Here is a 12,819-nt window from a genome sequence, read left to right as displayed (position 1 = left end):
AATTTTTGTATTTGAACATGGAGGCCAGTAATATTTCTCGTATGATTAGTTTGAATGGAAATAATTGGATGATATGAAAACCAAGAATGGAAGATCTCTTGTATTGCAAAGATTTGTATGGACCTTTGCAAGGGGATAGTGCAAAACCTACAACTATGACAGATGATGAGTGGAAGAGGTTAGATCGAAAAACAATTGGGTTTATTAGACAGTGGCTTGATGATAGTGTCTTTCACCATGTTTCTACTGAAATTTCTACATATTCTCTTTGGAAAAAATTGGAAAGTCTCTATGAAAGAAAAACAACTGGCAACAAAGCTTTTTTGATCAGAAAACTTGTGAACATAAAATATAGAGAGGGTGCTTCTATTGTTGAGTATTTGAATGAAATGCAGAGTATTACTAACCAGTTATCCTCTATGAAAATGTCTCTTGATGATGAGTTGCAGGCATTGTTACTTCTCAGTTCATTACTAGAAAGTTGGGAGACACTGGTGGTTTCCCTTAGTAATTCTGCGCCAGATGGTATTGTCACTATGAGTCAAGTAACAAGCAGTTTGTTGAATGAGGAGTTGAGAAGAAAGAGTTTGGCAAAATCTCAGAATGATTCACAGGCACTTATCTCAGATAATAGAGAAAGGTCAAAGTCTAGAAGCAGTTCACGTATGGGTAGGAGCAAGTTGAGATCAAGAAAAGATATTGTTTGTTATAACTGTGGTGAGAAAGGACATTACAAGAACCAATGTAAGCAACCTAAGAAGAACAAGAAAAAGGGAAAAGAAGTGGAGTCTACAAAGTCAAAAGATAATACTACAGCTACAATGCAGGGTGGTGATTATTTGATTTTGTCTCCTTCTGATGATATTTTTTCTTGTGTGTGTCAAGATCTTGAGTGGGTGATTGACACAGGTGCTTCTTATCATGCTACACCTCGGAGAGAGTTTTTTGCTACATACAGGTCTGGAAACTTTGGTGTTGTCAAGATGGGCAACTATGGCACAGCAGACATCATTGGCATGAGTGATATCCATTTAAAGACCAACCTTGACTGCAAGTTGGTACTTAAGGATGTGAGGCATGTGGTTGACTTGAGGCTGAATTTAATTTCAGTTGGAAGACTAGATGATAAAGAGTATGAAAGCAGATTTCACAGAGGGCGATGAAAGCTCAGTAAGGGTTCTCTTGTTATAGCTAGTGGAAAGAAATGTCATACTTTGTACAGGTTGCAGGCTAAAGCTTATGGTGAACAGTTAAATGCTACAGAGAAAGACTTCAGTATGGAGTTGTGGCATAGGCGATTGGGACACATGAGCGAGAAGGGGCTGCAAGCTCTTTCCAAGAGAGAGGTATTACCAGATCTCAGAGGTATACATCTGAACCCTTGTATTGATTGTTTGGCTGGTAAACAACATAGAGTTTCATTTGCTAATGCTGCTTTGTCTAGAAAAATGCATGCCTTAGACCATGTTTATACAGATGTATGTGGTCCTTTGAGGAAAAAAACTCCTGGTGGATCTGTTGATGTTCTTGGTATAAGTGGTGCACTTTATTTTGTCACTTTTATAGATGATTTTTCCAGGAAAGTTTGGGCTTATGCTTTGAAGACCAAAGATCAGGTTATTAATGTCTTCAAAGAGTTTCATGCCAGGGTTGAAAGGGGGACAGAAAGGAAATTGAAATACATAAGATCAGATAATGGTGGTGAGTATACGGGATTGTTTAATGACTATTGCAGGTCACATGGGATCCAACATGAGATGACAGTTCCGGGTACACCTCAGCATAATGCAATTGCAGAGAGGATGAACCGCACCTTCATGGAAAAGATCAGATGTATGCTTTCACAGGCCAAGCTACTCAAAAGGTTTTGGGATGAGGCTTTGAGGACTGCAGTTGATGTGATCAACTTATCACCATGTACAGCCCTAGATGGTGATGTTGCAGAGCATGTATGGTCAGAGAAAGATGTTTCCTACAGGCATTTGAGAGTATTTGGTTGTCGTGCATTTGCACATGTTCTAGATAATGAGAGGTCCAAGCTGGATGGTAAGTCTAAAGAATGTATTTTTCTTGGTTACTCACATGATCAATTTGGTTACAGGCTTTGGGATCCAGAAAAGCAGAAGGTGTTCAGGAGCAGAGATGTGGTCTTCTTTAAGGATCAAACCTTTGAGGATTTGAAGAAGAAGGCACCAGCCAAGACTTCTGTAGAAGGATTAGCAGATTGTGACCCAGTTATTCCTCCAGTATATCAGGGTGATGGGGGAGATGTGCAGGAAAATAGTGTAGAGCCTGATGTTGATTTACCTGCAGGACATGTTGAGCAAGAAGAAGTAGGAGAGCAAGTTCCCGCAGAACCTTAATTGAGAAGATCTTCTAGACAACGTCAACCTTCTAGAAGATACTCTACAGATGAGTATGTGATGCTTACTGATGCAGGTGAACCAGAGAGTTACCAGGAAGCAATTGAGAGTGAGCAGAAAGAGAAATGGTTAGTTGCTATGCAGGAAGAGATGGATGCTCTTCAGAAGAACCACACTTATGATTTGGTGCTGCTACCAAATGAAATGAAGGCCTTGAAGAACAAGTGGGTTTTTAAGTTAAAGACTCAAGAATATTGTTCTCAACCAAAGTACAAAGCTAGATTGGTTGTGAAAGGCTTTGGTCAAAAGAAAGGTATTGACTTTGAAGAGATATTTTCTCCTGTTGTTAAAATGTCTTCTATTCGTGTTGCTCTTGGTATTGTTGCTAGCCAGGACTTAGAGGTTGAGCAGTTAGATGTGAAGACAGCTTTCCTTCATGGTGATTTGGAGGAGGAAATTTATATGGAGCAACCAGAAGGCTTCAAAGTCAAAGATAAAGATAATTTTGTCTGCAAGTTGAAGAAGAGCTTGTATGGGCTAAAGCAAGCTCCGAGACAGTGGTACAGAAAGTTTGATTCATTTATGACAGAAAATGGATACAAAAGAATGGCTTCAGATCATTGTGTGTACATCAAATGGTTTGGTGAGGATTTTATTATTCTCTTACTTTATGTTGATGATATGCTTATTCTTGGGAAAGATATGTCTAAAATTGATAGGTTGAAGAAGGAACTGAGTGAGTCTTTTGCAATGAAGGACATGGGGCCAACAAAGCAAATACTAGGCATGCAGATTTCTCGTGACAGGAAAAACAAGAAGATTTGGTTGTCACAGAAGAAATACATCGAGAAGGTATTGGAAAGATTCAGTATGAGCAATGCTATGCCAGTTGGTTCTCCTCTTGCATGTCACTTCAAGTTGTGCTCAGAACAGAGTCCGTCAAGTGATGAGGAGAAGGAGAAAATGCAAAAGGTTCCTTATGTTTCAGCAGTTGGAAGTTTAATGTATACAATGGTATGTACGAGGCCAGACATTACATATGCAGTGGGTGTTACTAGTAGATTTCTTGCAAATCCAGGCAAAGAGCACTGGGCAGTAGTGAAGTGGATTTTTAGATATCTCAGAGGGAGCTCTAAGGTTTGTTTAAGCTTTGGAGGTGGACCACCCGTGTTAACAGGTTACACAGATGCAGATATGGCAAGAGATATAGATACGAGGAAGTCTACTTCAGGTTATGTACTTACTTTTGCAGGGGGAGCTGTGTCATGGCAATCCAGGTTACAAAGGTGTATTGCTCTCTCCACCACAGAAGCAGAATATATTGCTGCTACAGAGGTATGCAAAGAAATGTTATGAATGAAAGAATTCTTACAAGAATTAGGGCTGAAACAGAAAAATTATGTGGTGCATTGTGACAGCCAGAGTGCCATCCATTTGTGTAAGAACCCAATGTTTCATTCTAAGTCAAAGCATATAGATGTCAGATACCACTGGATTCGAAATGTATTTGAAGAGAAGCAGTTGCAGCTTCAGAAAATTCATACAGATGACAACGGAGCAGACATGTTGACGAAGACCTTACCAAAAGAAAGACAGGAGATATGCCGACAGTTGGTCGGTATGGCTTCACATTGAGGAGTCATGGGACAGCCTCCCTTATGGGCTGAAGGGGGAGGTTGTTGGGCTGATGGCCCATATTCAGCCCATGTGGGCTTTATCAGCCCACAGCCCACACCCCCTCTTAACCTAATCCTAATTAAGATTAGGGGGGTGTGGTGGCTGCGTTTTAGAGGCAGATTAAAGCTATAAAAAGGCAGCAACGAGGCAGATCTTAGGAGCCACGAGATTCCAAAGAGAAGAAGGAGAACAAGGCAGAAAAGGAAGAGAAAGAAAGGGAAGAAGACAAGGACAACGCAGAGAGACTGTTCACAATCATCTAGCAGTGTTCTCATCTCAGGTTAGATCAAATCTACAGTAGACTCTTGCTGTGATTACTTGGGGAGGTTTTAGATATTGTGGGTAGTGACGTGATCCATGTATCCCAGTTATTCTCTTGTGGTTGTTGCTAGGGTTTTGGGCAAAAGATTGAGATTTGTATATTCATTATTCTCATAGTGGATTATCTCTAGTTTGCCCCGTGGTTTTTACCCTTCACATTGAAGGGGTTTTCCACGTATATCTTAGTGTTCTGTTTGATTGTGTTTCCATTTTATTCCGCTGCGTATTTTGGTCTTCTAGTATTTGTTCATATACAAAGGTTATTCATGTTTATATCCCCATCACACTACACCATCATTCATATGCCCCAGGGCAAGATTGGCGGCCACAAGTCGCACGCCGACCAGAGCTGGATCGACTGTGGCTGTGAAAGTTGCACTCGTTGGAGCTTCCCTTCCGGGTCGCGCGACACCCTCTTCGTCCATGCCGAAGGTCGACAAGATGGTATTACCGAATCATAGGAATCACTAAGTGCAGTTCTGTAACCATGTAAACCCTTAAACGATGATCTCATTTGGTTGATGCTGGACAGACGGGAAGATGGCGGAGGAGGATGTGCTGTTCATTCACGGATTCATATCGTGAATCCTCTTCCTTTCCTTCTCTGCTTTGTCCCTTCTCTTCCCCTCTTTTGTTTCTTCTCCTTTCTTCTTCTCTCCACTGGACAACACCGGTGGTGACGAACTAGTGATTTAATGGATCGTCCTTCCAACTTAATTTTCTTACCCACTGGTTCATGTAGGTGCCACCAGCCATATCTAAAGATTACATTGGGATAGCTTATAACTACGGTTAGTCCAACCACAGGAAAAAAGGTTGATCTAATAATAAAATCGCAGTAATTGCAGCAATAGATTTCTTTACCTGCGGTTAATAATCGCTTTATCCTACGAATAGACTATTTTATCTTGTGATCTAATATTGCATACAATATTATTATATGTTGTTGACCTACATTCAAGAACATGCACAATGTTTTAGCTTTGCAGTCAGCAACCATAGTAATGGATTGAACCGAGTAGAGATAAAGATCAATGTTCATTCATCAGATACATCAATTAAGCATGTCCAACTTCAAAAGTTTATTGTGGTGTAATATGGTCAAAAGTGACCCAAAAACAATTCTTCATTTGCTCCTCTCAATGGGTAGGTAGGGAAGCTGAATAGAGCAAATTACCATAAGTTAGATAACTTTAAAGGCTTAGTACTATAGGATGTTAGGAATGTTAATAAGAAAATACATTACTAATCACGCAAAATTTACATTTGTATAGATAATAAGAAACATCCAAATATGTATCCAAAATATTAAGAAAAAACATGTAACACGGTTTAAAGGATAAAAGAACAAGTGTATTGTCTATCTGATCCTAATTAATACCTGAGAAATAATGTCTTGGAATAAGTTTGAGGGGGATGTTTTGCTTTTAAAATCTTCATTTCTTCCTACAAAATTAAACAACAAATTAGTAATTAAGAGTTCATGCATGCACATGAACTCTTAATTACTGAATGTAAAATATTTATGAAGATTGTATTATCTAAGAAGGGGAATGACAAGTATAGGAAATATAATCAAGTAGATAAAAGCAACAACTATATAATATAAAACTCAGCACGGTAGAATTTATGATACCTCACCATGTCACTTGGCACTGTTTCACGTCTTTGTATTCTTCGCAGGTGCACAACCCAACACCAGTAGAATTTATGATGATCGCCTGATACCAACCTCTTCACTTTTGCTATTACTGCACACCTCCCCCACTAAATGCCTGACTGAACACGCTCGAGGATGCTGCTGCTGCTGCCTCTGACTGATATGTTTGGGACATCAAACCTTCCTAAGAAGAGAGAGAGGGAAAAGGATACAAAATCGAATGAGAGATTCGAAGTTATGACGAGGACAAGATGAAGAGTGCATCAGCTGTTCCCACTTCTTAAATGTAACCTCCTCCTTGAAATGCTCATGGAAGTCAAAGACATCAAACATGCACACCAACCAAGCCATTAAGTAAACAACGGTGTGTTTGGTTTGCCACCATGAGTGCTCATACCTAATGTTTTTTAATGCAGGCGACAGGGATTTTATTATACTGCACATCACACTACAAGGCATTTCTGCATTAACTCTGATGTGTGGCTACACAAGGTTTAATGAGTAAGAAGGAGTATGATTTGCAAGTCTGATATAAAAGAATAAATAAGCTGAACACAGGTCTCATCTAATGATTTGAAACTACTACTTGACACATGCTTGCATGAGAGTCCAAGAATAAGTGTTCATAGTGGACCAATGTAAGATAAGATCATTCATTGGGGGGGAAGAATTTTAGTGCCTTCCTGTGGCCAAAATTAATATTGCTGCACTTCAAACATAATAATAAAAAGAAAATCTTAAGTTTGCTTCATCAAAGCTTTCATGAGATTATTGATTGTGTTAACAGGACACTGAAACTAACACACTTAAATATAAGAGATTTTATCTTTGAACTTTAAATATTACTTACTTAAATCTTTGTCGGTTAATCTAGTTAGCACCTTTGAAAGTATATCCGATGAAACTTTAAACTTTTGACCTTTGATAAGTGAGTATGGTTTGATTGATCAAGGCTATTCGATTGTTTATCCCAGTTACCATGACACTGAAACTAACAACCTTGAATAACATAGGCTTTAAGTTCAGATTTGATTTCCTTAGTCCTATTCAGTTGATTAATTATCATATATGCTGGATACTTAATCCTCTATCTTAGAAGTCAATAATTATGAGAAATGGTAAGACATGAGAAGATGATTCAAAAAAATTTGCTCTTCTGTATGCTTGGTGGAATATGGCATACATATTATTGGGCCAGTAGGTTGATTGATTCTTTCAACTTGGGAATACTACTTATCCTGAACTCCTAGTTGTCAAACTTTGGTTAGCATTTGAAATCATTCACCAGCACAAAGAGAAAAAAAAGAACATGCAAATTCACAACCTTAAATAAAACAGGCTTTATCTTTTTATGTTTAACCACTACTGCTCTGATTTGGTGGACCTAATACTATTTCAATTGAGTAGTTATTCTATCTTAGGAATTCATACATACGAGGCAAAAAGGCATTAAGATAAGAGAAGGTGATTCAAAATAATCTGCTCAGTTGTTTGCTTTTTGGAATATGTGGCATATTAAGAGGCCAGTAGGTTGATTGATTTTTTTCAACTTGGAAATATTGCTTATCCTAGTTGTCAAACTTTTGGTTTTGCTTAGCATTTTAAATCATTAATCGATACAAAGATGGCAGATTAATTATGTCAAACATGTTCAGATTCAATTTTCGCTAATACTACATGACAAGGATTAACATCTGGTGAGCTGATAAAGGATTTTCCTCGAACAAAAACAGTTGCAATCTACCAAAATCAAACACAAAAGCCAGTAGCTGACACTCGCAAGTGGAAGAAGAAGGTTTGATGGACAAAAAGACATAATACTAGTTTGATGGCAAGTAATTTGTCATAGAAGAAAAGAATGCAAGGACAAACCAAGGAGGTTATAACAAGTTCTGTGAGAATGTAACCTGAGGGTTCCATCTTTCTATTTCATGGTGGCATACTGAGACCACAATGATAGCCCAATAAAAAAGAAGACGAAAGAAAAACTGAGCTTCAGTTTCAGAGGTAGCTCATACAGTTGATTTGGAGAGAGCTGCAGAGTAGTAGGGAAATGCAAACACCTGAATGGAAGCTCTGCAATTCAATTCAATTCAATGCCAAACAGAAACAGGCTCAATGTCCTTGAGAAGACCCACAATCTGCTGCATGGATGGCCTCTTCGACGGCAAGTCAGCCGTACACAGATAAGCAATCCTCAGCCCTTCCTCCATTTGTTTCTCTGCTCCTGTTTCCCGCATCTTTGGATCGATTAATCTTGCGAGCTCCTTTCTCCTCACCGATGCCCTTGCCCAACTGACCAAAGTAGTCTCCTTGTCTTCGGCATATTCATCTCCGATCGGTTTCTTCCCCGTGAGGAGTTCAAACAGAACTACCCCGAACCCGTAGACATCCGATTTTGTTGTTGCCAATGTGTTTTCAGACTCCGAGAACTCTGGAGGAGCATAGCCTGGTGAAAAACGAGCCATGCCGCCTTCCATGCTTGTCCCGACCAGGTTCGATAGTCCGAAATCAGCTAACCTGGGCTCCATTGCCGAATCAAGATAAATGCTACTTGCTTTCACATCTCTGTGAACCATCTGGGGGAAGCATCCGTGATGGAGAAATGCCAGCGCCCTTGCAGCACCTAATGCAATCTTCTGCCGGAATCTCCAAGTTGTCATTCCTTCGGTCGTGATGCTTTGCGTGCCAGGATTCTCTTGCTCCCATGTATCACTGGTCCAGTCTTCGGTTGATTGCACACCCAGTGGTAGATCATGGAGCAGATTCTGTAGGTTCCCGTTCTCCATGTAATCATAGATGGCGATCCTTTGATCCCCGGCCAAGCAGTAGCCGGTTAATGGCACTAAATTGGGGTGCTTGATCTGGCCAAGCCGCTCGAGCTCCTTTGCAGCTTCCTGGTCCGTCACTGTTAATCCGTGGACCAAAACCTTCACGGCCACATGAATGCCTCCTGGTAGAAATCCTCGGTACACCGGTCCAAGCCTTCCTTCTGCGAGTAAGGTTCCTCTGTCGAAATTGGAGGTCGCATTCAAGAGATCAGCGAAGGTGAAGCTCAGCAATGGCTTCTCGAAGATGACGACAGGGACTGAGGTAGGAAGCTTGACATCTGCAACCCAAGTTGAGAAATCTGCCTGGAAGTAGAAGGGGCCTGAGGCATTTAGCTCCTCCTCGAACGATGGTTGCTTCACCGCCCAGGGTCTCCTCCTCTTTCGGCAAGCAAGGGCGAGGCAGATCAGCCCTGCAAACAGGAAGAACACCGAAAAAGCTATGGCCAAGCCTAGCTTGAAATTCTCGTGTCTGCTTCCCTTGGATCCAATACCATCTGGATTTACTGCAATGGGGCAGTCACTCTGCGAGCCGATAAACGATGAACGGAGAGTTTCCGGTGAGAATTTCTCGCCGCAATAGGTGAGATTGTTGTAGGAAAGATTGAACCTTTCCATACCGGACAACTTCTGTTGTAAGGACTGTGGGATTTCACCTGTGAGATTGTTCACCGAGAGGTCTATCACTTGCAGGTTTCGGGTGATCAGCTCGGGAATGTTGCCGGTGATATGATTCTGAGAAAGATCTAACACCTTGAGGTCAAGCAATTGAGAGATGTCAGGTGGAATTCGGCCGGCGAGATCGGTTCCCGACAAGTTCAGGTATTCTAGAGCAGAAGGCAGTTGGATGTGAAGCAATTCTTGGGAGGAAAACTCGTTGAACGCAAGATTGAGATGCTTCAGTGACCTCAGATCTCCCAGACCGGGGAAGAACTCTCCGCGGAGTTGGTTCATGGACATGTCGAGATACACCAGAGAAGTCCAGTTGGAGGTGGTGCTGCGATTTACCTGAGAGATGAGGCCGTGGAACTGGTTCTTGCTCAGGTCCACGACCTGCAATGGCTCCCGGAATCCACCAAGAACCAAGTCTCGGAAACGATTGCGGGAGAGATTGAGGTAGGAGATGGAGTCCAACCCCGACAAGTCTGGCATCTTCCCGCTGATCTCATTCTGCGCGAGATCCAAAGCGCTCAGGTTCTTGAAGGCAGCACCGAACCCATCAGGAACGCTCTCATTCAACCTGTTGTGGGAAAGATCGAGCGAGACAAGGGAGACGCATCCGAGAACCGTGTCCGGGATGCTCATCTCCAGCGAGTTCCTGCTGAGGTCGAGGACCCGCAGGCTCGACAGCGAGCCTACCTCCCTGGGGATCTCGCCGGAGAAGCTGTTGCGCGAAAGGTCGAGGCTTTCCATGAGCTTGAAGTTGCCGATGATGCCGGGGATCGCTCCGGCGATGTTGTTCGAGGAGAGGTTGAGGTGCCTGAGAGAACCACTCAATTCCGCGAAATCTGAAGGGAGCGCGGTGATGTCGTTGCCGCTGAGATCCAAAGCTCGGAGCACGCCGAGCTTCCCGATGGTGGTTTCGGGGATCGGACCGGAGAAGCCGAAGCCGGGAGCCACCAAGCTGATGACTCTCTCGGTTGGGCCGTCGCAGGACACTCCTCTCCACGAACAAACCTCAGAGGAGTTGCCACTGGTGGAGGAAGGAGCCACCCCCATCCTCCGGAAGAAGTCGGAGACGAAGGCGGCGTCCGTGTTCGGCTGCTGCGAGGCCGAGCACCTCAGCAGCAGGGAAACCGAGAGGTACAAGGAGAAGAAGCCGATCCCCATCTGGTGGGAAGGATTAGGAATCCAAGAGAGGGAAGCAAACAAGAGATTGCTGTGTTTGGGTCATGGAAAGATGTGATCTTTCACCTCCTTCCTTGCTCCTCGCCTGCATCCGTCATCTCCGCAACGCTTATAATGGTCAGGAGGCACACCTCAGGGAGATGACTAGGCTGGATGGGCACCTTTAGGCGTCCAAAAGTTCCATTTTTGAATCACCTTTGGGGCGTCCTTTGCGCTTGCAAAGAAAGAAGAAGAAGAAGCAGAAGTAGAAGAGTTATTTTATTCTTTTGGGCAGAGTGATGGCTCGAGGTTGTATTGTTATGGAGGCTAAACACAGACAAGGAGGACAACACGCAAGTTAGCTACTCTCATCATAAGAGAGAGAGAGAGAGAGATGGTGACTGGCTGTAGAATGAGCAGTAATGAGAGAGAGAGAGAGAGAGGTGGTGACAGGAGGTTATAGAAAGGTAAGTAAATGGTGGTAATGGCAGAATTTAATGGAGAAAAGCTGAACCGACAAGCAATCCAACACGGAGATTGGTTGTATTCGAAGGAGGATCCAAGACAAAAACCAACTTATGATGGGTCCTATTTTTCTAGCGTGATGTAAATTTGTGGAGGCCATATTTTATTTACCGAGACGATGGATATCCCACACAGAAAAAAGCTTTGAGCCTCCTTCCAACATTCCTAATATTACATAAGACGACTTTTAGATCTCTCATATCATATATCTTTTATGTGCAAAAACCTTGTGTTGCGTTGACTGATTGATTCGATCGTTCATATTAAAATGTTAAATTGAAATATATAATTAGATAAGATACGATTTTATTTAAGATAAAAATTATTATCATTGTTCAAAGTTAAAAGTGTAAGATTGATCATAAATATCTAAGGTTTTAAATATTATAAGTTGTTATAATTGATACGAGTCTTTGATTTTAAAATAGCGCTATTATTTTCATATCCAACAAAAGACTTTTGAGAATTTGTAGTAATCTTTATAGTTCTATTGAGAAAAATATATATATATATTTCATTAATATATATTGAAGTAATGCATTAGAGGATCATTTCTTTTGGATCCGTATAATAAGAAATCATATAGCGAAAAAAGAATAATTATTCATCGAACATATTATACTTTCATCAAATAGGAGGTATCAGAAAACTATGAAAAAATGTTATCTAGCTACAAGTTAGAACATAGGTCTAAGCTACCTGAATCAAAATCAAATGGATAGTCTTGATAATATTAAATATATAAATTCTAAAGAAGAAAAATATTCATAGTTGGAATCATAGTGCTAGTTATAATATAGTTTCACTAATATTGATCGATTAGAGATACATGAGTTTGATCTCTAATCAACCACTAATGCTTATATATTAACACGTGTGATATTAAAAGAAATAAGAAATTAAAATAATATTTATTTTGTTCATCTATGTAGATTTATTAAGAATATGAATGTTGCTAAAGCAAATAATAATCTTAAAGAACTTATAAAGGTCTATCTGTCATTAATTTAAAACGATATATTTTGAAAGCTAAAAGTTTTGATAAGGAACAGTATGGCAGAGTGTGTTCTATATGGTGGAGCATTGATCCAGTGACAGTGTATCTATTTGGCATTATAGTCTTGAGGTGTGAGAGAAGACTGTCATCATGCGGGCGGGAGAAGTGAACTCCTCCTCCTACCTTTGAAGAAGCTTTCATCATGAGCTTACCTGAAAGAAAAAAAGGATAAAAAGGAGAAGAAGTTATGAATGAAGTCTACTTTCTGCAATGCCTGAAAACCCACCACCATCTGCAGTTGGAAGAAATACATGATGTATCTGCCATGATTTGGGGTGCACTTTGAGGGCTGGCTAGCATGCAAGAAGAAGAGCAAGTGGTGGTGTCATCTTCCTTCTCACAACATGTATGAAAGTTGTGGGGTTGTCTAATAGGTAATGGGCAAAGGATTATTTCTGATTGATATCTATACCGATGTGACCGACAAATGTTAACGCCAAGTACTTATTTAGTTTTATAAAAAAAATTAAGATATAGTGCAAAACCGGAAATATCGGTCTTATATCGAATGATACAATTTATTTTGATAAACTAATTTACTGTATTTCTAGTGGTTAATAT

The 12,819-nt window shown here is 40.8% G+C and overlaps 1 protein-coding gene across 1 annotated transcript; it reads right to left on the bottom strand.

The window, feature by feature from the left end:
• Positions 1 to 7,845: 7,845 nt before the first annotated feature.
• On the bottom strand, positions 7,846 to 11,018 carry LOC103977249 (probable LRR receptor-like serine/threonine-protein kinase At2g24230). Its single transcript, XM_009392711.3, has one exon. It carries the CDS (start codon positions 10,677 to 10,679, stop codon positions 8,115 to 8,117), a length of 2,565 nt encoding a protein of 854 aa, XP_009390986.2. The 5' UTR covers positions 10,680 to 11,018; the 3' UTR covers positions 7,846 to 8,114.
• Between the last annotated feature and the right edge of the window lie 1,801 nt (positions 11,019 to 12,819).

The sequence above is a fragment of the Musa acuminata genome, chromosome BXJ3-3, assembly GCF_036884655.1.
Source record: "Musa acuminata AAA Group cultivar baxijiao chromosome BXJ3-3, Cavendish_Baxijiao_AAA, whole genome shotgun sequence".
Taxonomy (NCBI): domain Eukaryota; kingdom Viridiplantae; phylum Streptophyta; class Magnoliopsida; order Zingiberales; family Musaceae; genus Musa; species Musa acuminata.
The sequence above is the reverse complement of the archived record's forward strand: the minus strand, read 5'-3'. Positions and strand labels throughout refer to the sequence as shown.

Coding starts and splice junctions, on each gene's coding strand:
- LOC103977249 (XM_009392711.3), bottom strand. CDS start 10,679: ATGGGGATCGGCTTCTTCTCCTTGTACCTCTCGGTTTCCCTGCTGCTG.